Raw genomic sequence first — 27,758 nt, forward strand, 5'->3', positions numbered from 1 at the left:
CCGAGCCGAAGCCCCGAGAGGAAGAGTCGGCATCGAAAAATCGGTTCGACTATCCTCCCAGGACCTGATGGGAGAGCATCATCTCCTAGAGTCCTCGGTCGGTGCCGAGGACATCCGAGTAGATGGAGCCGATAACACAGGTGTGGATATTGGCTCCAAGGATTTGACAATCATTGTTTCAGTTTGCTTTGGCTCCGAGAGTCCAGTACGGCTCGGAGGAGGAGTAGACAAATCCGGTTCCATGGTCTTCGGCACCGACAAGCTGGTTGGGGCCGACAACAATTTGGCAAGTCCTGGTGCCTATAAAAGCTTCTGCACTAGCCGATCCATGTCCAAATCTGAAAGGCTGACTGAGGGCTTAGATGAATGCACCGAAGGTGCTGACTGGAGCAGAGGAGGAGAAGAGGGAACTTCAGAGACCGGCTCCAAATCAAAGGTACACTTGGTTCTGAGGTCTGTGGAACCGATGACCCTCCCTCTGAAGTTTTTGCCTTTTTTGCCACTTTGGGATCTGAAGATTTTGTGGATTTTGAGAATTTGGAGGACGTGCTAGTACCCTCATGGCTACTCAACACCTCAGAAAAGGAATGCTGTAGTAATCCCCTGTCTATTAGCCTCCTCCTTCTCTCCAAGAGAACCCTTGAAGAAAAGGAATGGCAAATGCTGCAAGTGTCTTGGAGGTGTATAGCCCCCAGACAGTAGACACATTGAATGTGTCTGTCAGTAACAGACCTTTTCTGCCCACAATCTGGGCATTTCTTGAATCCCGATTTAGGATGGGATTTTTCCTTGTCATCCAACATAGTTAAGGTAAAACAAACCAGTATACCGCAAAAACTAAGACAGTAAAGTCCTTACTTTACTTGTAAAGACCCACAAAGCAACTAAGCCCAATCCAGGCACTATCTATAACAATTAACTATAGTTTACAAATGCAGGGCTAAAGAGGCCCACAGAGAAAAACCCTGACTATTAGAAAAAGATTAATAAGTCTAAATAGGGCTAAAGGTCCACACAAAACAACTAAGCCAACAGGGCACTAACTATCCAAAACTATAGATTCTAATATCAAATTTTCAAACACTAACACACAACTATCTTATGAAAAACTCTTGAAACAAAAAGAAAGTTTTTTTTCTCAAAACTTGCTGTTTTTTTATCACAAATGGTCTGAGCTAGATCTCTCTTGCCGTGGCAGACTAGATCTGAGGTAATTCCAGCAGTGCATTGTGGGATATGGGGCTTGGTCTTGAGCTACTGGCAAACCTTGAGCTTTGCTATCGGCCGTGTCAGAGCCGAGGATAAGCTCTGAACCCATCAGTAAGAATAAACAGCGTGATTTAACAACTTCACATTGTTGTTTTCAGAAATACGGAATCTATCATGTGCTAAATGCATCACAGCATAAAGTTTGTTGGTTAGTCAGTTGCAACAGGAAACAATGGGATGGACTCGTGCAGTGTTGAACAGTAAGTAGGATTATGGGTAACCATAATCTCTGCATCTTATTGCTATATGCCATACTCATTTTAGCAGCACGGATGGTATATACCCCTTATGTAGACGTACTAATCGTGACTTCTTACTTGCATGATTAGTCCTATGGTTACCTTTCCCCTCTGTGAATTGGGAGAGCTGTTTCTGATATCTGCTTCAGAGCTACATGCCTCCTGCTTAGAAATAGAGTATGGGTGGGCACAACTTTGTGCAATTTGCATTATAATCACTGAATGAGATGCCTTATAGCTTACACCCCCTCTGAGCAATTTCATACATTAGAAACTGGTTTCTTTTAGTTTTGCAGTCATTTGTGTTGGCACACAACTGCTGATAAACTTGTGAAGTTGTTTCATATGAACCTTGCTATAACAAGCATATCACGTGGAGGTTCTTGAATAAGAACAGTAGTTTTATAAGGACATTTTTCTTTGATATAAGGTTACTCCATAGATTTAAGGGAACTCAACTTGGAGCATATTTTTTATAACCGCAGATGGTATTACAATTATTTTTCAAGTATTCTAAACAGGATCTTTGAAGCAGCAGTCCAGTCTTAATTAAAAATCTAGGAATTATTTTGTTTATAAAACAGTACAATATAGTAGTCAAGAATGACATTGCTCAGAATACACTGTTTTCCATCACATGGCAGAGGGCCTTACATGAATTTAGAGATCAGCTTTCTCATTCAGAAAAGATGGCAGTCGATCAAGACCAGTAACCTTCCCCTTTTGTTTAAAAGTACAGAATTCACATTTATGTTTTGGTTTCATAGACATATTTCCTTGATGCTAGCATTCTGCTGTGACTCTAAATTGCACTTTTGAGATCACAGCTGGAGTGTGTTTCTTGTACCCACCCCTTGTTGTTTCTTGTTATTATTTCCATTTTTTAGGCCCATTCTCCTCTTTTCTTCATTTATATCTTTTAAGTTAATTATTTTTTTTCAGTTCCCCCTTCTCAACCTTCATCTAGAATATATGCACTAGTGCAAGTGTATATTTTCATAAGAATTGCCTACGGCTCTACTTTTTTCCCTTACTTTAGTGCCTTTGTCCTGTATATATAGTCTGATTGATTGTACGACTGCACACCACTGTATACGAGTCTCACCAAGGACATATGCATAATAATAATATAAATACATGGTATGAGTTAGGGTATGTCATGCACAGACAAAAATAATTTTCTTGTGTTCCTTTGAAGTGTGTTATTGTACCTGCAACATATAAATGGAAACATGGCTCTGCTGCTTATCGTGAATAATAATCTTTTTGTTTAGGTGTCAGACTCCGTTTAAGCGATTTCTCTTGTTATATAATAAAGTTGCTGTGACATTGCAGGTATATATTTATTTGGTGGCATTGAAATACTAAAACAGTGTGTTTTATTTTTCCTGTGCAGGATTTTAGCCACTGTTGGTACAGATTTTGACCTCCGAACCCTGCGGGCAGTCAGAGTCTTGCGACCACTAAAACTTGTATCAGGAATTCCAAGTAAGTATTAATTGACAAAATAATGGATGCACTTACTGACATCTTTGACAAGCTATGTCTGATGTTGCTTTTATATAGATACTGTGCAATTTAACTTTCAGATATTTATGTGCCTGTGGTAGTGCAATCTGCAGACTTTGCAGATTTCTTTTTTTTTAAACTAAGGCTTTTTCTTACTGGGGGACACACACAGCATAATGCACGGAATGTTTTTATACAGAGAGATGTACACTATTATTTAATTTAAAGAAGGTGTAACATTTGTAGTTCCAATTGGAGGACCTTCTAAGAAATTAAGTAAATTGTCTGCCTGCATCTTGAAGCAGAGAGTTGCCCCTTTTCTGATGACAGGCCTCCTATGGCTCAGAACACACACAGCAGCTTACTTTTGCCCTTAAAGAGTTTCTGAATTGCTTTAAACAGCAAGCAATAACTTTATTTAAATATAAGTTCAATTACTCATTACATTCTGCATGTGTTTAGAGAGGACACTGCATTTTCCTAAATGAGAATACTTTCAATAAGGAGATTGGTTTAGTAGTCCAAATATGTCAAAATGCTTAGCAGTAGAATGCCAAATATTGTCATACAGACCTATAAGAAGGGAGTTAAGTGCCAAATATGACTTAAAATGTTTTGTGATTGCTCAAATCTGGTTGTTGCACGCTCTTCTTGTATGCTACATTGTGTGTGTGGTTGTGTTAATTTTGGGAGTGGTGTATAATTCCCCAGCACAGGTCACTGAAACACAAAATCCTGAGACAGAAAATAGGTAAAACACGATCTCCTTAAACTCCTGAATCTTAGCTTGAACGCGATGTCCTTGCATATCACTGTTGCAGTATTTCTTAAAGAAAGATTGTCCGCCCGGGCAGCCTATCGTTTGGCCAGTGTAGATAAGCTTAAAAGTTATCTTGTTTGCGCCTTATTTCACATTTATGCTCCCAGCACAGAACGTAGGGCATAAAAGGGACTTAAGGCTGTAACTACCCAGACCTTCATTAGCTGCCAGTTCACATGCCGTTGCTGCCAGTTGGTTTTAACATTTTGTTGCTGGACTGAATATTTAGCAACAGCAGATAAGTGCCCCATTGAGGTTGGTTTTGTTTTTATTTTTAACTTTACTTCCCTTGGTTTTGTATTTTTTTATCAATACCTATAGTTCATGTCATCCAAGAGGGCAAAACTGTCAGTGTGGGAGGCAGATTTACCATAAGGATCATCATCAACAGTGCCTTTTTTTTTTTGTTTGGGTGCTTCCCATGACCATATCTCTTGTAGTATCTGTAAGGCATTTGTGCCTAAGACACTATGAAGCCATTTGTCTTTCCTGATCATTTGTCTTGAAAACCAATGGCTTAGACATTTAGCTCAGGGAACCATGGTGGAATCCTTGAACACCTAAATACTCCCACTAGGTAAGAAGAGGGCCAAGAATTCTTGGCCAATTCATTAGCTGTCCATCCTCCGCCAGACATCCCAATAGAAGCATCTAATAGCTCTGTAGGTTGTTCACTGTTTACATTGGATTCCTCGGCGACAACCCTGCTGGAGGCTGGCATGGATCTGTCTTTTTGCATGTCCTTTGAGTCTTTGTAGCTGATGTCCAGATGTCGAGGGGAAACTAAGGTTGATTATCTCAGCAGGTCCTAGAGAGATTTTGCAGATATTGGTCAGGGAGGAAGTTCCAGGTTCTCTCCTCGAATCTTTACAAGTATTTGTTAGGGCTGATGTCCCCTGTAATGAAAGGAGATACCACCAGCCAAGCTAGCTGGAATTTTGTAAATAGTTATATGTCACTTGTGAATATCAACATGATTTATAAAAGATCTTTGTGTTACAACTGTATTAGAAGTGTATGTCATGTGTATATCAAACTGGTCTCTACAGACGTGTGTTAAAAAGGTATTTTATAAAGCGTTTGTGTTTGAAATGCATCCACAGTGTGCCCTCCTGGAAGATAATAGAAATGTCCATGCACTATTGTAATTGTCTGTGTATATATTTTAACAGTGGAAACTGGAGTACAGGAGGTTAACTTCAGTCCAGCAAACTTTAGGAAAATAGCTGAAATTAAATTACTTTATAGGCTAAACAATAAAAGATGGTATCTTTCACTTTTCAGTGCAGCTAGATACACAGTCTGTGCTGAGAAGCTTTCTCTGTTGTCTTCAGCGTGAGATAATTACTACTCCTGAAAGCATGAAGGAATGCAATTGTTTTATGACTTTCAGGATCTGCCAAAGATCTGAGGTCTATGTGTTTTTACAGGTAGAGGCTAAATACTGCCAGCTTCCAGTAGTGAGGGTTTTCGCCTGACAGCTAAGAGTCAGATGACAAAAAATGATGACATTCTTTAGGCTATCCCAACAGTAATATTGTAGATATTAATTTGAGAAGTCTCTTAGTAAGACAGAGCATTTTGTATTTTGTCTTGGACCTGACAGCAGCTATAAGATCCATTCACCACATCTGCCTTGCTCTAGTAGCAAGTTCCTAGATTATAGTATATTTCTCTTAGATTCAGTCAGCAATATAGTAAAGCTTAGTTTAGATGTTTTTCTTTATTTATTTGAGACTGTCTTGCAGTGTTTTAAATATTTCCTGTGGTTTTGAACTCTGATGTCACTGTGAATATATATTTAGTATTGTCTTGTTCTTTTATTATTTATTATTAAATATATTTAAACTGTTTATTGTGGCCGAGCTGTGTAGAGATATTTACATTTTGAGAGTACTTGCATATTTCTGGTGTGACACTGTGTGGGCCACTCCTAATAGCCTTGCTCTTGGTCAAACTACCATTTGTGTTACTATTAATTAATTAATATTGGACACCCTTTGGTAGGGACATGAAACATTGGTTGGACAGAGAGGGTGATGGATATCTTAACTTGGTCACTCAGCTGAGATCTCAAATCTGTAGCTGTGCCAGTGGGGAGTCTTATTGGAGATCTGGAGAAAGAGTGAGAAACCAGCCCCAGACTGACTGTGGTCTATGTGTGCTCTTAAGGCAAATTGAACTTGATGCAGAGAGCTGCATCTAGAAATACTGTGTATGTACTTGCTATCCTCCCAGTGAATATCCCCCACTGTTGCTAGTGGTGAGGACTGAGGTTTCTTGATTACTGGTTGGCAAGTGAGGGTCTTCACATCCCCCTCTAAGAAAAGACGAAAAACGAAGCATGTTTCAGTCTGTCTTATGGATCCTCAAAGGGAATGGCAGGAGTTTACTCAGGGCTTGTTCTCTGCTTTAATGGCCCTAAAGCCTCCTCAAGGGGTTTCAGTGCCCACCCCTCCTTGAACTCCTACCCCTTATAAATGGTTTAGGGAACCATATTCCTTGGATGAAGATTTCCTTTCTGGTGTGGGTCTTTTGTCCTATTCTTCACAGGCGCCTTTGTCTTTGGCTTATGGTTCTGATGATGAGGAGTGTGTTAACCCTGAGTCTCCTTTTGAGGAATTGTCTTTTGGTATCACAATTGCTAGGATGATGGGATTCTTTAAGGTGGGTTCTTATCAAGTGTCAGATATTCAGAGAAGATGATATGAGCTGCTTTAGGTGGAAACTTCTAAACCTTCGTCAGTTCCTCCTGTGGTGGCTGCCTTATTAGCTGCATTGCTGCTTCCAAGTCTCCTGATTCTCAAAAAAGAAAAAAGCTTACACTTGCAGCATAACCAACAGCAGCAAAACAGTAGAAAATAAATAAGAAATGGCCTGAGTTACTCACAGCAGGAAAAAAATAAATAACATTTATTATGTTAGCACTTTCACGGTATTCGCCGCTTCATCAGACATATATTCTCTTAAAAACAGAAGCATTTAAACCACATCAATTAATGACATCAGAAATCAATCAACAAATTAAAGACACTTTGTCAAGCACTTAAAATGTTTTAAAACACTATCTTAAAAATAACCGTTTAGTGTTTCTTCACACTTTAATGCTTCAAAGGTCTTTCTTTCAAAAAGGGATTTAGGGAGACTTTGGCATTCAGTCCCGGAGGTCTGTTTGCCTGAAGTTTAATTATCCAATTTTGCTCTGTCACTTCAGTTTTGTTTTTAAAGTCTCCTCCCCTTATACCTTCAGCTAATACTTCTAATACAAAGAAACTAAAGCTGTGATTCATTCCTTCTTTTAAAACATATCGTGCCAAGGCACTAGTTTCTTTTGTGTTCCATACATCCCTGTAGTGCTCAAGCATTCTGTCTTTTAGCATATGATTGGTTTTACCAATGTAGTATGCATAACATATCGTAGAGAAACTGAAATAAACCACATTTTTTGTCCTACAATCAGCGTAAAAATTAAAGTCAATATTAAAGTGCAATATAGAGTGTTGGTAAGATTCACCAGTATATACATATTTACATGCACTACAATTTCTGCATTTATGTGTACCAATTCTTTCTGAAGGAATTTCTTGGTTCTTATTTAGATTATAGAAAAGATGCCTTTTAAGGGATGTGTTGTTCTTAAATGAAAAGCACGGTGTTTCACCTATCACATTTTCAAATTCATCTACATTTCTTAAAATGTTCCAATTAACTTTCACAATATCACATACACTGTTAATATCACTGAAGTATGGCAGGGTGACCCTAAAATCACCAGGCTTCACTCTATTTGGTTTTGAGTTTATTTCAAGTGGAGTCTCTTCTCCACAGTATGGCCTGCATCTATTCTTCCTTTCTCTCCAGGCTTCTGTGATACAACTATCCATCTCTGCAGCTTTGTAGCCCCTACTAAGGAATTCGCCTTTAAGATTTCAGAGTGCCCTTTCCAGATCGACATCATCATTTAAAAGCCTCATTGTTCTGAAGACCTGCCCCTTCAAGACATTTTTAATTACATGCCGAGGGTGCATGCTACTATTATGCAGGATGTTATTTCTCCTAACCGGCTTTCTATAAAGGCCTGTGTGTATTGTGTGTGGTTCCCCTCTACTAATCTTAACATCCAAGAAATCAATGTCACTATAAGAATATTTATGTGTAAATTTAAGGAAACTAGGAATAGTAATTCAGATATGCAATAAAGTCATTCAGATGTTCAATAGTGCCATCCCACAACAAAAAGACATCATCTACAAAGCATGTATACCATTTCAGATTCTCAGTAAATGCGTTGTTAGATAAAACATAATCCATTTCCCATTGAAATAAGCAAAGGTTGGCGTAGCTGTTCGCACATGGTGTGCCCATAGCTATGCCAACCCTCTGCAGGTAAAATTCATTATTAAATGTAAAAACATTGTTGTCCAGTATTAGTTCTAACAGCGTACAGATAAGAGAAACCTTGCTGTCATTCCAATTCTTACCATTCCGAAACTTCCTGATACTAGATATTCCCCATTCATTGGGAATGGCAGTAAATAAAGATTCTATGTCCATGGTCACAAACCAGTAATCTGTCTATAAGTTATATGTTTGTATATGCCTTGGTGTCCTTCAATGTAGTGACACATTGATCTAGAAAGCGATGTAGATTATTTTCCACATAAATAGACAGAGGTTCAGTCACCCAGCCCTTGCTGGATATACTATAGGATGCATAGGTGGTATATTCAGATATTTATGTACTTTGGGCAGTCCATACAGGTTAGGAATAAATGGATATTCTACTTTAAAGTATTCAAATAAAGGTTCATTAATCAAATTGGCAATCAGTAGATCAAATACCTAAAAAGAGACCTTCTCTATAATCCCTTTCACCGTGCATCGTGTTCAGCCTTTGACATGTTATAAAGCAAAGTTTTATAACATGTCAAAGGCTGAACACGATGCACTTACATGAACTAAAGAATATATCTAGTGTTGTTATTAGACCAGCTGACAAGGGAGGGGGGGTTGTGGTCGTAGACAAAGACATCTACTTACAGCAGATGAACATTTTATTAAATGATGTTGACCCATACTTGAATGTATCTGGTTCCACTCTGAAAGGGATTATTGAGAAGGTCTCTTTTTTGGTATTTGATCTACTGATTACCAATTTGATTAACAAACCTTTATTTGAATACTTTAAAGTAGAATATCCATTAATTCCTAACCTGTATGGACTGCCCAAAGTAGATAAACATCTGAATCCACAGTGCACTCACAAACTCCAGGGGAATACCTTCTTGCATTTTACACAACTAAGGGGATAGGTGGTGGGATCCCAGTCTTTGCAAAAGAATACCTAAAAGCCAGAAACCACTTAAACATCTCTGGATATGAAATCACTTATGTATAATTAACACGAATGGTTCTGAATGCAATAATACAGGAATGAGGAGCACGCCCTCTGTCTTAATTTCATGAAGATTTCTTGGCTAACCTTTAGGTTATGAATATTAATGGAAATAAAACTGTTGTGGGGGCTTTTTTCTACTGTTTTGACTGGGTAATCAACTCAACATATGCCCAAATATTGTTTATATTTTTAAAACAAGCTGAAAGAAATGGTATGAAATCCAACTCGGAGTGGTAGTATCTGAGTTACTTATACTCACAGTCTTGGAATCTTTGTGCTGTCGAACTGTTATTCCTTGTGTAATTAAGGCGACTCACAATGCCATTGTATATAATCTAAAAGTAAAACCAAGCTCACAGATATATAAATCATCCTTGTAATGAACCTGTACTACTGAGACTCGCATATACTCTCAAATCCAACAGCAACAAAAACGTTGATAGAGTAAAACAATTCATAAATTAGACAACAAAGAAAACCAGCAATAAACTTTCAAAATGTATTCTAGTCATAGAAGTGTGTGTATGTACATATATATATATATATATATATCTATCTATATATATATATATATATACATATATATATATATACATATATATATATCTATATATATATATATATATATATATATGTGTGTGTATATATGTATCTCTATTTATATAACTATATTTATATACATATATATATAGATAGATGTTTATTTTATTTATTTTTTTATTTTATTTTACATTTGTTGACTGGGAAGATCCGACTGGATAAATGTCCATTTTCAGCGGAGGCCCGGGGAGAAAAGCTCCAGAGTTAGTAGATATAACAAATCAAAAAGGTAGTCATATTACATACAGGGTTATTTCACATATACAGAGACGGGTACACATCATGACATTTTTAGAAAAAATACAATGTTATGGCTCCACATTTTGGAGGTACTTAGGCACACAGAAAATGTAGTATCTGTAAATGGTAGCTGGGTATACCAGTTATAGTACCAGTATTTTCTACCAGAAATTATGAGAGTTAGGACAAGTTAGTATTTGGAGATTGGTGGAGGAAATGTTGGGGGAACAGCAGGAGTACGGGATCAACCTGGGGGGAGGCATGAGCATTGCCTATTGGTAAGTAGGTGTTCCTTTAGTAGATGTTTAAACTTATTAACAGAAATTGCTGAGATAATTCTAGATTCTACCTATGTAGTTAGGAAAAAGTGTCTCCTGCTGAGTTGTTGGATTTGGTGATTTTGATTAAGGTCCTATTACTAGAGTGTAGTTGTCTTGGGTTTTCTTGTATTTTAAGTAAATTAGACAGTGTTGGTATTCTCTCTGGTTGTAGTAGGAGTTTTTTTTAGCAAAGACTAGTTGGTGGAATGTGATGAGGTGTTGAAATTCCAACCATTTGAGCTGGTATAGTGAGTGGCAATGATGGGAACGATAAGGGGCATTTGTCGCAAATCTGGTGATTTGAATATAACGTGTCTAGTTTTGTGATAGGTTGGTGAAGATGAGGGCAGCATACAGGAGTGTGGATAGCAGCATAGTTTGTGACATGGTGGTTTTAGTCTGCTGATTTAGTTATGTTTTATTTTTGTACAGGCTACCTAGTTTTTTTTGTGTGTTTTTGATGGTTAGATTTATTTGCAAGTCAAACCTCAGTTTGTTGTCAATTGTAACAGCCAGTAGTTTTGTGTGGGAATCTGGAGAGATAATGGTACCATCATTACACATAATACTGAAAGAATCAGTGTCTATGTTGGATTTATTTGTTTTAAAGTTTAGTAGTTTGGTCTTTTTTGGGTTCAGTAACAAGTTTTACTGAGAAACCAGGCTTCAGTGTTATTAAAGACCTGTTGGGTTGTGGAAAGGAGTGTGAGGGGGTTGGTGGCTGAGCAGACTAAACTTGAGTCGTCAGCATAATGTATGACTGTTGCATCTTGGGTGATCTTATTCAGATCATTGATGAATATTGAAAATAGAGGGCATATGATTGATCCTTGTGGGCCTCCAGTTGTAATAGGGAGCAGTGTGGAAAATTTCTCCCATCTGACTGCTTGCTGCCTACCTATTAGTTTGTTTTGAAACCAGGCCAATGAGTTACTGGGTAGTCCAAGGTCGGAGAGGGACTCAAAAGGTTTGAGATGGTCTACCATGTCAAATGCTTTTGATAGGTCAAGAAATATGGCTGATGATAGTTTCCCCAGGTTACAGTTCTGGTTTATTAGGTTGGTGAAAGAGAGGATGGCAGTTGTACTATGGGCTGGTCTAAATCCATGTTGGGAAGGTGTGAGAAGTTGTTTTTAGTAGGTATTGCATAAGTTGGTGGTGAATGCATTTTTCTAGTAATTTGGCAAGTGGGGATAATATGGCAATGGAGCGATAGTTGGTCAGGTCTGTACAGGTTTCACCTTCGTGTAGTGGGGTGACATATGCTATTTTCCAGATCGTTGGTATTTTGCTTTCCTTAATTGATCTATTCAGGAGAATTTACATTGGATAGGCTAATTCGTTGGCAGCTATTTGTAGGTATTTGGCTGGAATATTGTCGGTGGCTAGGCTAATTGGCTTGAGTTTACCTAGTATTCTTTTTATATAATCTGTGGGAATAGGTTCAGATTGGAAGGTGGTATTGGTATCTGATTTGGGGTTGCTAGTAGTAGGTGTTGTGGGTTGTTGGTGAACCAGTTTTGAAATGGTTTCTATGAAAAATCTATTAAAGGCTTCTGGAATTTCAGTGCTATCCTTTACAATGGTTGGTGTTGGTGTACTTGGTTTGCCAGGGTGGAGTAGTGTCTTTAGTCCTGCCCAGAGTTTTTGGGGGTTGTTTTGGTGTCTGCCTTGCAAAGTTTGGAAGTAATTCCTTTTGTCTCCTAGGATTTTTTTTTTTTGTTTCGTTTCTGAGTTTTTGGAATTCTTGTTTGGTTGCTATGGTTTTATTGGCTCTCCATTGATGCCAAGCTCTCTTTTTTGGGGATATCATGGTTCTAGTGGTCCTAGTGATCCAGGGGGCAATTTTAACTTTTTGTTTGCTTATGCGTGGTGGGACGTGGGTGTTTACAGTGTTTAAAAAGGTAGTGTTAAATAGCTCAACTGCTTTGTCTAGTGGGAGGGTCTTCAGAAGATTTCAATTTTGACATTGTAGTTCTAGTTTGAATTTTGTTATGTCAAAGTTTCTTTTGTTTTTAATGGTCCGTGGAGTTGGTGTGGGATTTGAGTTTTAGTAGGAAGGTGGGCTGGTGCTTGCTGAGGTTATCTGGTAGGATACCTGCATGATGGGGAGTATTGGTATTGTTTATTAGGGTCCAGTCTAGAAGGCTTTCTTTGTTTTTATTATTGCCTAGCCTTGTACTTAGCCTTGTATTATTTATATATCTGTATTGATCTATATATATATATTAAATGTACTGAAACCACTTATCAAATTTTCCTAAACTGGCTATGAATGCATCCTAATCATAAAGTTTTTAAAACAATAATAAGGTATTCCTTAATTGCATCGCAAAACTGAAAATGAAAACTGTGAATGTATTGAATTGTTAGTACGCAATAAAATGATCACTTAACCTAAGTGAATGCACTTGCAAGACTGAAAACAGTGTAGCCTTCACAATATGCATGTTAGAGTGAAAGGAAAAAAGTCACAGATGGCCAGCTAATAATTTGAAAAAAAAAACCCCACAAGTGGCAGTATAGGTGTGGTAAATGCTTTTACAGATAAAATTGAAAATTCAAATCAAATTCTATAGGACCAGGCAACATACTTGATGGTCTCTTAAGTGACTAGCTTTGTTTTTGGTTCGCTAGTTAGTTTGAACAATACTGATTTATGGTCTGACCTTACAGGTAGGGAATCACACAGTGGGAGAGTGCAGTGACCCCCCCCCCCCCATTGGTGAGTAGTATGTCTAGGACATTTGAGTCCCCTGTGAGGGTGCAGACTATCTGTTCCAGAGCGTTTGTAGTTACAAAATCCAGGAACCTCTGGGCAAGCATGTTCATGCTCGTGTATGTCACCCAGTCAATGGAAGGATTGTTGAAAGTGCCCATGACTAAGGTGTTGGGCTGTATGACGAGTGACTCCAGTATGTCCAGGTATGTGGTGTACTTTCCTTGGCTCATGGTGGGGGACCTATAGCTAGCAATGATGTGGTAAGGTATTTTTCTTATAGTTAATTGGACATAGAGTAGCTTGAGAAAGTCGGACTTTTCGACCAGTTTTGAGGTGTATTTGACTTTAATGAAGATGGATACACCTCCACCTTTGGATCTTCCATGTTCATTTTGAGGTCTGAATGTGTTCATAGGTGTGTACTCGGCTAATGGCCCTGGAGCCTTTACAAGCCTAGCCCATAGGATTACCTGGCAAAGTGCCACCCGACCTTAGTTTCCAGTGCCTCTGTCGAGTAGAGCCACCGGAGTGATCCCTGGGGTGAATTTTGTATTTCTCATACACCCATCAAGATTTCTTTTGAAGAGGGCCAGTGAGGTGCTCTGCTTGACATGTATGGGAAGTCTATTCCATAGCATGGACAGTCTCTGGGTTATGAACCTGTCCCTCCAGCACGTTCTGTTGATTATGGTAATGAGGTTGAGGTCTCTGGAGCATGTCGTGTGGAGGGATTGGGATTTCTTTAGCTGTAGCATTTCTAACGGAGCTGGGTCAGACATTGCTTTATAAGTCAAGCAGAGATCGGCTCTAAGTAGGTGATATGAGACAGAGAATAGTTGGAGTTTTTTTGAGTCTGTCCATATAGGACAAATGTTTAAAGCCTAGGATCAGTGTTTAAGGCCCAGGATCCACTTTGCGAGGTAATTTTGCGGCCTCTCCAATTGTTGCAGGTGTCTAGTGAGGTATATGCCAAATGGGGCATTGTACTTGATGATTGGCCTAATGAGGGAAGAGTAGAGGTAAACAATGACCTCTCTCTTCCTGGATGCAAATCTCTCAGCAATGAGATGTGTCACACAGGACCCTCCCTACCACAGCGGCAATGTGGTGGTCAAAAGAGAGGTCGCTGTCATCCTGTGCTCCCAGATCTCCCACAATGCCCTCTGTGCTCAGTGGACCACCATCGATGTGCAGCTCATGGGAGCTGGGCCCCTCCCAAAGGGGATGATGACACCCCCCCCGGCATTGAGCCCAAGGTCACGACTCTGACACCAGCTGTTGGTCCCAACGAGGCCCATCTGCAGGATGTCAGCATCACTTGGGGAGTCAACAACTGCTCCCAACTTGCATTTGTCTGCGAACCCAGGAGTCAACAACTGCTCCCAACTTGCATTTGTCTACAAACCCCATCAGCCATAATCCCCCTGCACTGGACTTGGACCCCTGAGAAGCAGACACCAAACAGGAGAGGACCCAGGAACAATCCCCACGGGACTCCACTCGCAACTGGTCGGCAGCCCGACCAGGACCCAGCCAGTGACACAGGGATAGATGCCCAACCCAGCAAGCCATCCCATGATTCCTGAGTGGGGAATGGTATCAAAGGACCTGGGCAGATCAAGGCAGGCCGCATGAACCACCCTGCCCCCCATCCACAGCTCTGGTGACTTACCAAAATAAGCCAACTAAGTTGAGCAGGCATGATCTGCCCTTCACAAAACCAAACTGTGTGGCATCCAGAGTTTGGCGAGTCCCTATATCCTTGTTTATTAGGTCCATGATGATGCATTCCATAGCTTTCCATATCGTCTTGTCAGGCTAATGGGGAGATAGTTCCCAGGGTCTGTAGTCGCTCCTCCTCTGTGGAGAGGGATGACTGTAGCAGTGCGCCATTCAGTAGGGACAAAGTCTGAGGTGAGGCTGTGATTGAACAGGGCACACAGGTTAGGTGCCAGTTCACTCTGTAGTTCATGTAGAGCACAGCCAAGGGATATTGTCATGTCCCATAGAAGCTGTATTCTTGGCCTTGGGCCTTGGACAGTGCTGTTTTAACCTGTGCTGCAGTAATACTGGGTGCCTGGCAATCTACTGGTATTGTGATTGGTCCTTTAGGGGGGAAAGAGGGGAAGGTTGGCACTGAATCTGTCGGCCAGTATATTGGCAATATCTGTTGGCTAATTATAGGGCTGCCATTGTGCAGTAGCTTAGAGCAAATCTGGGTATTGTCGTGGAGGCTCTTTACATATCTATAGAAGGCCTTGTGTTTGTCTTTACTATCTGCTGCAATTCTGTTTTCATAGCTAGCTTTAGAGGATTTGATGAGGGATCTCAACTTCTGTGTGTAAAGCATTGTAGCCTTGAATTCCCAGGGTGCTCTCCGTGGCCTTAAACCATGTCTCTGACTGCACAGATGTCAGCATCTTAGCATTAAGCAGCAGAACCTTGAGTTTGTCTCAAGTGGATTCTCTTACATTGGAAATTTTGTTGTTTTGACATTGCCTAAAAAAGGTACTTTGGGGAAGGCAAGAACCTTTGCTAATATCTGAAAGCCTAAAGGAGACATGTGCAGCCCATCTCTGGCAGATCAGAGGGGTCTGTCGACCATGTTTTCCCAGGCTAACAGATACTGGATTCCCCCTGGACTGACATCATAATCTAAGCTAATTGCTGAAGTCAATCATTTTTTGTTTATATTATGGCATCATCCCAGGTGAAGGTAGAATGCTGCTTATGGCTAGAGTCATACCTGCTGAGGGGAGACAATCTGAGAGTGGAGTTGTGTCTCCATGTAGTCGAGAGAGGTGCATCTCATTTTCCCCAACGTGGTCCATGACAGAGTCACAGTGGTACTTGTTGAGTGACTTGAGTAGATGCATGATTTGATGGATCCTTAGGCCTAACAGGCAACTGACCATAACCTTCTTGTCCAGCCTGGTGAGGGACACAGCTGTGTGTTTCACTATGTAGTCACCTTTTGAGGTGTTTTGCCTTTGGGGCTTATTTGCTGAGACACTGGTGTGTGTATTATTATGTGCAGTGGTTTCTGTTTGCATAGCAGTGTGTGCAAATAGTTTACATTTGGGACATCTACAATCTTTTGGTAGGCTTCTAGTGAATACCTCTGCATATGTGGGTTTGTGTGTCATGACCTCATTTTGTGTGAGAGCTGAAGTGTGTGTGCTGACAACCTGTTTAATGCCCAGTTTGTTATGTGAGAGAACCGATTCCAGTTTCATAGTAAAATTACATCTCTCACATAGGGTATTTGTTTTAGGAGTAAGTGGCTGTCAGCATACAAGAGGCAATTACTACATTGCCTCATGATGCCCATGTCAGTCAGGCTGGCTGATGAAATGATGTGAAACTGCCCATCCATTATAGCAGGTTTTTAATGTATGTACTACTAGGGAAGGGATTCTCTGGTTCGATCCTCGGCTGGGGTGCCTTCTGTGCAGAGACTTCATGTCCTCCCTGTGGTTGCGTGGGTTTCCTCCAGGTGCTCCGGTTTCCTCCCACATCCTAAAGACATGCTGTAGGTGGATTAGACACTCAAAATTGACCCTAGGTGTGAGTGTGTGCGTATGTGTGCCTTCTGTGGAAGGTTGGGCACCAGGCTGGCAACTCGACTCCATAAAACTCCACTGCCAATCATGAGCGGACAGGTGATCCGCTGTGGCGACCCCTAACCGGCAAAAAGCCGAAAGAAGAAGAAGAACTATTAGGGAAGGGATTGGGCTGGTTTGACCAGTTTTTGTGTTAGGACTAACAAAGGTCCATGTTCTATTGAAGGCTATGGATAATAAGTGTGGTAATGCTGCTCAGTGCACTCATAGTACAGCAGGGAAGCTTGGGAGGGTTCCACTGACACATGTCTGAAGTGTTTGTGTGTTTTAGCTGCTTTTCTGTATATATAGACTTCTCTGTATATGTAGACTAGCTACTTATTCTGCTGTATTACTGCCACTTAAATCGTTTTTCAGTTGTGCACTTGCCTTGCTTCATTTAAAAAGTTTTAAATTGATAATTTTGTAGAGTTTTAATTGCATTTACTGTTTAGGAATACACACTCAAGTGTGTTAGCCTTTTCTGTGTTTATTTATTGTATTATTGCATTGTTTAGCCTGTTTCAACAAAAAAAAAATACTATCTTGTTTTCTCATTTCCCACCTTTTCTAGTCAGTCCATATCCCAGGCTTTGCTTGTCTCAGGACTTTATTTTATGTGCTCAGAGCTATCCAGACCTTGCTTTGGTAGAGGGAAGTCCTACTGCCTACCAGTGGGACTGGTGAGCATTGTACTGTCTATCTAACGCTAGAGGAGTGGTTTCCAGCTCTGAAATTGTAATTGTATTAGCCTTTTGGGCTGATTTCTATCCCTTTCAATTTTCTGACTTAAAAACGTGTGTGTTTGCACATTTTTCACATCGTGCAGCACTGCGAGGCTACAGTTAAACTATTCTAGGTACCAGAATGTCTGCTCTTCAAATATTCCCTTAAAACTAGCTGGTTTCTCAGTAGTAGCACTAAAATCTGAACCCCTGTGACTAGCACTTGCTTAAGAACCTGCTGGAAAGCACTAGGAAACCTGAAACTGATACAAGCACTCAGCTCTCCTGGTCAATAAGGAGAAATTAATCATAGACACTAAACAGCCTACAATTGCAAAGTACCTTGCAAAGGTAAGGGAAAACAGCTCTTAAACCTTACAAAAAAGCACCTAAACAGGCATGTCCAAGAGTCAGCTTCTGGTGATTTCTCTTGTCCACCTGGTGAATCTGGGCATACTGGGGCAATGCGGCAACTGCATCATGTACACAGACAATCCTCTCCTCCTACCACCCAACACTACAACCTGCGAGAGATGCACTTACATAGTCAAACTGGAAGCAAAGCTCTCTCCAGTTAAGACTGTGCTAGACAGTCAAGAGGAGAAGGCTAACACCTGCATTACACCTCTAGCAACTCATAGCCCTTCAAATCCCACACCATCAACTCCCACACATAGCAACACTAAACCCACATATGCGAAGGCCCTTAACATTAACCTGCCCAAGCAACAAGGACCTCCGAAGCCGAAACGCAACAAACACCAGTCACAACCAAAGTGACACACAGCTCACAACACCAGTGTGCCACCCAACAACAGCCCCTAAGGCAAGATAATGTACCCAACACTTTAGTCATAGGTCACTCTATAGTCAGGCACACTGATGTCCCACTCACCAGGCTGAACAAGGAGAAAATTACAGTCAGCTGCCTGTCAGGTGCCAGGATCCGCCACATAAAGCATGCACTCAAGTCACTCCACAACAAGTACAAATACGACTCTGTCATTGTCCATGCTGGAGTAAATGACTTGAGACGTACCTCCCTGGACTGCATGAAAAGAGATATGGAAGAGCTCTTGGATCATGTGACCCAGGCAGGTATGACCCTACCTGAGTAGCATCCTGCCTTCGCCCAGAATGATACCACAGTATAAGGACAAAATGATTGACTTCAACAATTGGCTAAGCTTCTGGTGTCATTCAAAGGGGATCCAGTATATGTCTGCCTGGGAAGACATAATCGACAAACCATGAAGCTTTGCCAGAGATGGTCTGCACCTGTCACTCCTGGGATTCAGGTTACTGGCTAAAGCTCTTGCCACCCCTATAGTGCCTTTTTTAGGCAAGGTTCAAAAGATAAAACCACCACCGTAACAGATACAAGCATGCAAAATCTGAAGGTAATGCTACTCAAGGCTAGAAGTCTAAACCTCCAAATGCACTCTCTCGAGGCACTCCTAAAAATGGAGAACATCGTTATCTGTGCAGTGACTGAGACCTGGTTCAAGGCTCCAGAGAGCACCCCTGCAATACTAGGCTACAATTCTTACCACACTTTTCGGCCACAAAACTAAGACCGAAACACTAAAGGTGGAGGAGTGTCCATATTCACACCTCCAGTCTAGTTGCCCAACACAATGCATCTGAAATTCTCCAGGTGCAACTAACACTAGGTAAGACTGCAATCCAAATTGTAGCTTGCTACAGATCCCCCACCATACCCTAAGATTCTTACTACACCTTCCTAAACATACTGGAAAATATTACGATACAAGCAAACACCCTAATACTGGGTGATTTCAACTACCCTGCCATTAATTGGGAAAACTACTCGGGTACCAAGTAATTTTCCCAACGGTTCTTGGAATTCATAAATTCCAACTCCCTGGATCAACTAATCCATTTTCCCACCAAGGGCTCCAATATCCTAGACCTGGTCATTACCAACATGGGAGATGGATGCTCCACACCAGTGGTCACCCCCTCATTGGTCAGGTCTGACCATAAGCAAATCACCCTTGACATCCACATCCCACCCCCACCCCCCAATAAGGAAACCTCCTTAAAAACTTCTCCAAAGCCAACTTCATGCTACTGAAGTCATAAGTGACCAACTTCACAACACCCACGCAGACAGGATCTGGAAGTTCGACTGCAGAATCCTACACTAAGGCACTGTACGAGCACATCCACTCGTGCATGAATCGTGCCATCCCAAATAGAACCAGATGCTGTTCTCCAAAAAAAGGAAGCCAATCTGGTGGTCCCCTGCTATAAACAAACTATACAACAGAAGGAAGAAACTGTTGCAGAAAAGAGGAAAATCCCAGGATGCAAAAACTCTCTCACCAGTGTTTGCATATATACAAGGCACCCCTAACCCTTGTTGTATATTGTTCTGCAACATGCAAACATGAGGCTTAAATACAGGAGAAATTAAGATACTTTTTAGCTAATCTACCAATAGGAAAGCACACAATGAACCATCTTCTAGCAATCCCCAGCTCAGACAAGGCTATCCAAGGGTGCAGGGGAGCCCTTCTTAATGTAAAATGGCTGGTTTAGTGCTCAAGTGTATCCATAGCGGGCTAGATTCAGCAGGTCTGAATCTAGCCTAAGCTATCTGGGTATCAGAACAGTGCACATAAAGTACAGAGAAGTACAAAAAATACTTAGAGGCCTTATATGGGTTTCCCAGCTCATATAGGCCAAGTGAACACCTACTGCCACCAGGTGAGCAATCCCAGCTCTCCCGATGTAAAAGCACAGTAAAGGAGAGTCCAGAGCGAAAAGCTACCACAACCAGACTTAGAGATAAAGATTTTATAAAGGCACTAAAAAACAAGATGAGCTCTCCAGCCATTAAAACTACATTCAGAAATCTCAAGTGTTTCCTAAGCCTCAACAGACCAGGCTACCTCTCAGTGCGCTAGATGGAAAATTCACTGACCTGTTTGCGTAAAACAGTCATTTGCTGGAGTGCACACACAATGGGAGGCAAAATGCATTTTTTTCCATGTAAGCACAAGGAAAGCAAATAATTCAGGACATCAACAGCAGTGTAGAAAAGGAGAAGCTTATTAAGCTCAATTTTTAGTAGGGGTAGGCAGCTTAAAGTCACCATATTTAAAAAGCAAATCAACAAAAGGGAGGGAGGATGGAAAACACAGCAGAGAATCACTATCAGTGCTTTAGTTTATGCAGGCTTCAAATCTTTTCAGACAAAGACAGAGGCCAGAATTTCACTGAATATTTAAGTATCACTTCTTCTTTTCTCGGCTTTCTCCCGGTTAGAGGTCGCCACAGCGGGCTCTCATGATTGGCAGTGGAGTATTACAGTGCTGAGTTGTCAAACCGGCACCCAATCTTCACAGAAGGCACACACACACGCACACACACCTAGGGCCAATTTAGATTGTCCAATCCACATACAGCATGTCTTTGGGATGTGGGGAGGAAACCAGAGCACCCGGAGGAAACCCACGCGACCACAGGGAGGACATGCAGACTCCGCACAGAAGGCATCCCAGCCGAGGATCAAACTGGAGAACCTCTTGCTGTGAGGTGACAACACTAACTGCTGCACCACCGTGGCCGCCCAATATTTATGTATCACTCAAGAGACAATTTAACAAACGGAAAAAAAAAACAAAACATGTGAAATGATCAGCCTAGATAATTTTTGTGCACTTCTCTCTCAGAAAAAAATCATCAGGCCAAGCAGATTTCTTAAAATGGAAAACAAAATGGAGCACGTATCAGAATGCAGCTCTGAAAGGTCACATACAAAAAATATATTTTTTCTCACCCAGGAGGGAATTGCCAGCAGTGATTTAGTTTATGCAGGCTTAAAATCTTTTCATGCAAAGAGCAGTGACCTTACAAATGTCAATACTGGGACCTAAATTACTTCAAAAAATAAACAAGACTCACTGGAAGGATAGGTTCCTAACTAAATGTGTTCCCATCCTATGGAAAATTACCAGTACAGGTCAAGCAAAGTCCTTCTTTGTCTGCCTTTAAGACTAGTTTTGATGATTGGATGGGTAGACATAAGTTTATAGCATGGTTATCATGTACAACCCTGCCTGATTTGGGAGGTAGGCTCTTTTAAGTACTCACAAAGTGTAGGAAGAGCTTTTAAGTGTGTCTGCTTAAAGGTGTGTATGGCTAGGTATCTTAAGGTCCTTGGAATCATTTACCTAGCATCATTCCCATGTTGGGGGTTACCAGTTATGCCCCACAACACATAAAACTACAATATTTTTTCGGGCTATTCTCAGATGGGTCCCCACCACATGGTCGACATTTAAGAATGTCGAAGACCATATGGCCGAGACCATATGATCGACATTCCAAATGTCGACCATGCGGAACTGGCATCTCCGTACATTGCGGGATAGAAAGATTTCCATCTTCCGCACTGTAGTGCGATCTCAAAGTTGGTATATTTAAGTTCCAGTGGGTGTGGGGGGGGCAAAGACCCCCACGGGAGGGGCGGCATTTTTGTTGTGTTTTCTTTTTACTTAATGGTAGACATTTCGAATGTCGATCATATTGTCTCTACCATATGGCCTTCGACATTTTGAAATGTAGACCATATGAAGTAGATCCTCTCGGATATAGAAGTGAGAAGTGGGTCCTGGATAGATAAATATGAGGATGTGTACATAGTGGATAACATAATCCAGTAAATGATGCTAAAGATCTTCAAGAGGGATAGGAACATGGAAGGAACACACTGCAGGACGTTTCAAAATGATATGAAGATCTTTCTAACCCCATCTTAATTGCAGGAAAAAATGTAATGAGCCTGAAGCCAACAGCTGCACACCCAGCCCTTTGCATTAACCAAAAAAAAAAGTCCATGGTGTGTGTGTGTGTGTGTGTGTGTGTGTGTGTGTGTGTGTGTGTGTGCGTGTGTTCCTCAACTGGGCAGAGTAGTTTCTAGGTACTGAAGTCAGTTGTTTTCCTAAGACAACAAACACCGCCTTACCTTTCTTTAAGCAGCAGCATTGCCCTTTATGTTGCACCTTATGTGCCTTTCTTTATTTCTGGGATTATTGCTACATTTATGTCATTTCCTGGTCTCAGCAAAATCCTTAAAAGCAGCTGACATTTTATATGTTTCATCCAGAATGCTTCAAACTGTCCATATTTGACCACTGTTTCCTCTGATACTGCCTGACCTTCCTGATTACCACGTACTGATCGAACATATTTGCAGATTTGACCATTACTGTTCACGCAAGCATCATCACTCATCAGTCCATGTATCAGAGCAGCCTGCTAGCGAGGCAGGTCAGTTCACTGACCTTGCCAGTATAGCTCTGGTAACACTAGTTTCAGTTAGCACTGATTTGACATGAATCAGACAGATTTGTTTATTAACACTGGATGTAATGATAGAGTCATTTTCTTGCTTGCTATTAGAGCCTTGTAAATCCCATGCCTTCCTTTAGAAAAGTGAAGTATTTTATTCTGGTTTTCTGGGCTGATTTCCTCTAGTTAACATAAATATCACCTAAATGATGATCAAAAAAGAGTGGACCAGTGCATATAATTCAATCTTGACTTCCAACTTTTTCATGTTTTGCAGAAAGTCCCCAGATTTTGCCTCACATTTTTTGCTCTTTCCCATGTACAAATTTAAATTTTTCTGGTAAATCATTAAGTCAGTAATACCGGACATAATTTTGTTCAATTTATTCAGAAAATTCATGCAGGTGCTAAATTTGTTGTTTTATTAAATTAAGTGAATTAGAGTAACATTTAAAAATTGTCCTTGATATTTCGTCCCTTCCCCCATGATTTTTGTCTTTGTCCAGAATTCACTTGAGAGGTGTGAGTTCAGTTACCAAAATCAAATCTTAGAAGTGCTTTATGATTTGAAATTTTACACACATTATCTATTGCACTTTATAACTGTGACTTGCAAACCTAAATGTCAAATATTAATTATAGCCAAAACTTATGTGGCATATAGACTTTAGAACCAAATACGTCCAGGTTTGTTGTTAAAATTTTGGGAGTGGAATGTTTAGGAGAAAAACCGAGTAAACAAACGAAAGGCTTTTAAGGGTCGCATAAGTTGCTGATTCATCCCATTGTACTGCAGATTTTTCTGTTGGCAGACCTTCTCAGAGATGTGGATAGATTAGGCAGTTTGTCCAAACTGCTGCTAATTTATGTGTGGGTAGATGTGTGTGCATTCATGTGTCCATCCTAGGATGGGCTTCCATTCCATGCAAAATTGCTTTGTATTGTTTTGTACAGTATAGCCTTTGCTTCTTTGTATAGGCTCCCCACCTATAATTAGTTCCAGTGTTGCACTCAGTACTGGATATGGATGGGTGAAGGGTACTCCGTGCCCATGTTATGCATTCCTAAATATCTTTTCTGCATTTGTCTCATCAATTTTACAGTACTTTCCATGTATCCAACTCTGCTTTCATGAAAAAGTACCTCCTTACATTAAATTGTGTCCTTCCATTATGAGTGACATAAACTGATATTTTCTCAGCAAAGGCAGTGTGGTGCAAAACAGTTAGCTGACGTAGCATACATATAAACATACTATTACTGGATAACTTTACCTCTCCTAGTTATTGCAATGTGATAAATTAGCTATGTTGCTAGTAGTTGGAAACTGATAAAAAGTAGAATACTTTCATTTTATGAGTTGATGACAATAGCTCAAGAATAACTGAGGTGAAGGAAATGTGGGTGAGGCTGGACTAATAGCTGGTAGTTGCAGTACAATACTTGTGTTTTTCATCATATTTTCTGTGTATTGGCTAAGGAATACTAGGGACAGATTATAGCTATTCATGGAGTATTTTACTCAGCTCAGAAGTTTTTAGTTTATGATTTATAGTACACAAAGAGATTGCCTTAACTTCTGTACAACTTTGGGACTGGCCACTAGGTGTTAGAAGTTAAAGGTCCATGGCAATAGCTACATTCTGTTAATCTAAGTTTGATTCCCACAACCTTTCTCTGCATACTGTTTGACTGGGCGGAAGTCACTTGTTCAGAAGTGAACTCCATCATCTCCTCTGAGACCAAGATCTTGTGTGAAATGTGCACTAGTCATGGCAGTACAGTGGTCCAATGGTTAAAATGTCCAGTGTCTGTGGTTTAATCATGATCTTGTGTGGAGTTTGTGTACACTTCTATTTATGTGTGGGCTTCTTCTGCACGATCTGGTTTCCTTCCATTTCCACAAAACTGTTTAGGTATAATACATTTACCACCATACTCTTGTGGATGAAAATGATGCGAGAAAGACCAGTTGACTGACTTGATCGAGTAAACTGATTAAAGTCATAATCAGGTTAACAGACAAAAGTTGGGGGTCTTGGAGGGAAATGAAGCCTTGCAGCAGATATATTTTACTGTTTTCCACAGAGGTGCACACTGGTGTGGGTCTCTCCATGTGCCTTATTACTTGAGGCAAAAGGTGACAAAATACTGGACTATGTTACCCTTTCAGACACTGGCTACCCTTATTCAGAGGGCTGACAATAGGAAACCAAAGATTAGTGTATCTTATCTGGTAGGCTCTTGCAGAATGAGATCTGTCCCATTCTTTTTGCTATCCTCGCATGTCTGGTGTAAACGGCTTCTGTGTGTGATATTTCTAACTGTGGACATGGAGAATGAGTTTTCTCAGAGAGATACAGAAGCTCAACAACAGTCAGATATCTTCTTATGAATTTGTGAATGACTGCACAGTCAGATGAGTGGAACTGGTACAACATTGGCGGAGAAAAGAAAAAATGTAATGTGTTATCCCTCGATTCTGAAACATAGCAGTCAATCTTAGTATTACTGGAAAAAAGGAGAAACATCGTTATTGTTTATCAGTTGGTATATTGCTTTGTTATAGACAGGCTGTGATGTGGGTGGGGGAAGTGTTATTCTGTTAAGTGTTTGTGTGTTGGGAAGGGTGTTATCCCATGCACACAACCTGAATTACTGTGCTGTGTTACTGCTTACTTTTATTGTACAGCGAATCTCCATCAGCAGCAAAAATGTCACATTGTGAAAATATGTGGCATGACATAGGTATGTTATAAAGAGGACAGTACAAGGTAGAGCTGCAATGCAAAATTATAACATCCTGAATCCATCTGGAAATGAAATGTCACCAGATGGTTGAAATTGCTCTCCCAAACCCACCGTGGCATCCCACGGTAGAGAATGCACAATAAAGTAGGATCTTAAGTTTCCTAGGGTGCAAAATAATGAAAAAGACAGTATGGTTGAAATGCAAGGAATTGCATCTCAAGCTGTAAAATGAAACAGAGCATGTATCAGGAATAAACAATGCCAAGTCCATATAGTATGTTTTCTCGAAGTTTAGTAAAAATACCTGTTTTTTTAAGCTTTCCAGCAGCCTAAAGCCATTTGTGTAATCCGAATATTTAGGAACATTTCGTGTGGTATGAAAGAGGATTGATTTTTTTGCCCAGACAGCTGTCTGCTGTGTGTGCAACTGAAGGAATATACACTACACCATGACATGAAATATAAACAATATCAGGGAAGACTAGTGTTAAAAGATCCCGTTAATAAACTGTGACCAGAAACATGGAAAGTGAAGAACAGGCTACAAGGCAAAGTGCTACAGGAAAGTGAAATTTTATGTCTGTTAAAAGGAAATCTCAGTAATGAATGCCTGTCTGGAGATTTTCAGAACTGAAACAGACCAATGCTGCCTCTTTGACAAATCCAGTCATACAAGAAATTTAATGTGGTAAATTGTAGGCACAGGTGACCCCTTCTCAAGTCGAGAGTTGGGTACGGCATAGAGTTGTATCAAAACATTGTAGTACTTTTATTCAAGAGACATCTCATTAAAAAGCAAAGCATCAAGTTTCTCACTGAGTTTTCTTCTCTTATAGCAGGTAAGCCCATTGATGAAGGAGGGAAATAGTCCTATATTTTGAGACCTGACTGTTCTCCTTTCTCCATAATATTTTATAGGATTGCGGACATGGACAAGGAGGGCTTTGCTCATGCAAAAATGTTTACTTTCTCTCCTTTTCTTTTTGATAAGTCCATGTGCAGTTTTTCTCTCTCCCCATTCTGATGACAAATCCTTGTGCAAGTTGAGATGCAACTATCTTGACTTTCCAACATATCACTGCGGTGGTGCTGCGGTAGCATTGTCGCCTCACAGTAAGAAGTTGTCCTGTTCGATTCTCAGCTAGAGCGTCTTCTGTGTGGAGACATGCGTGAATGGGTGTACCTTCGTTGAAGGTTGTGTGTCAGGGCTAGCAACTCGGCACGTAAGAATCCACTGCCAATCATTAGCGGACCGGAGTTCCGCTGTGGTGACCCCTAACTGAGAAAAGCCGAAAGACACAACAAAGATATTGCCAACAGCTTAAACTTGATTGGGTTGACCTTAACAATCATGCTTTCTACAAAAAGGACCATACCTTATCAGAAACTATTCTGTTGGTTGCATTGCAACAGTCCCTGACATAAACCACTTTATTTTAACAGATTGACTATTTTAACAGGATGACTATTTTAACAGGATGACTATTTTAATAGGTTGACTATTTTAACAGGATGACTATTAACAGGTCGACTATTTTAACAGGTTGACTATTTTCTGTCTCTTTTATCATTTAAGTATGTAAGTGAACCTTCTTAGTTGTGACCCAGATTGTAAGAGAGATCGAAAATGACTTGAGACACAAAAAGACTATCTAGTCCCCATAGCTATCTTATTCCTAATTAAAAATGAAATTTAAGCATTATTTTCTAGCTGAAGAAGAAAGGGTTCATCCCAGCTTTTTTAAAACATGACAGCACAAACCAGTGTGTGTCACTGATAAAGTTACTGAATTTGTGCAGAGATCATGACAGGGAATAGTAATTCTGAGTATTGCTATTCTGAATGAATAGAAAGAGGACAGAGGAGAGACACTGATGGCGTGTTGTAGGATGAAGATGCTTAGATGAAAAACTAAATCACATCAATATAGCCACCCCCAGCAGGCTATTCTAGGGAATAAATTAAGCAGCTAATTACTTACAGTGCTGTGGTTACCTTACTCCTACACAAAACAGTATGATTTATTTGTCATTGTCTGATCATAATGATGGTTTAAAGCTTGTAAAACGTGAGAAGAAATTATTGTGACACTACTGGGGGTAATCATATGAAATGTTAGGACTTGTTAGAGTTGGTCCCAAAACACAGAAACTGAATTTCTGACAAAACAGACTTAAATACACAAAGTGAGAGATTTCAATTTTTTTAAATATTCTCTTCACCAAGGTTTGGTGATCTTG

The 27,758-nt window shown here is 40.3% G+C and overlaps 1 protein-coding gene across 1 annotated transcript in view; it reads left to right on the forward strand.

The window, feature by feature from the left end:
* Positions 1-27,758, forward strand: part of CACNA1B (calcium voltage-gated channel subunit alpha1 B) — a 3,578,581-nt gene that overhangs the window by 1,185,132 nt on the left and 2,365,691 nt on the right. Inside the window, exon 5 of the mRNA XM_044058770.1 lies at positions 2,905-2,996. Coding sequence (XP_043914705.1) covers positions 2,905-2,996 — 92 coding nt within the window. The remainder of the gene's footprint in view (positions 1-2,904; positions 2,997-27,758) is intronic.

The sequence above is a fragment of the Protopterus annectens genome, chromosome 16.part0 (assembly GCF_019279795.1).
Source record: "Protopterus annectens isolate FY-2018-M chromosome 16.part0, PAN1.0, whole genome shotgun sequence".
Taxonomy (NCBI): domain Eukaryota; kingdom Metazoa; phylum Chordata; order Ceratodontiformes; family Protopteridae; genus Protopterus; species Protopterus annectens.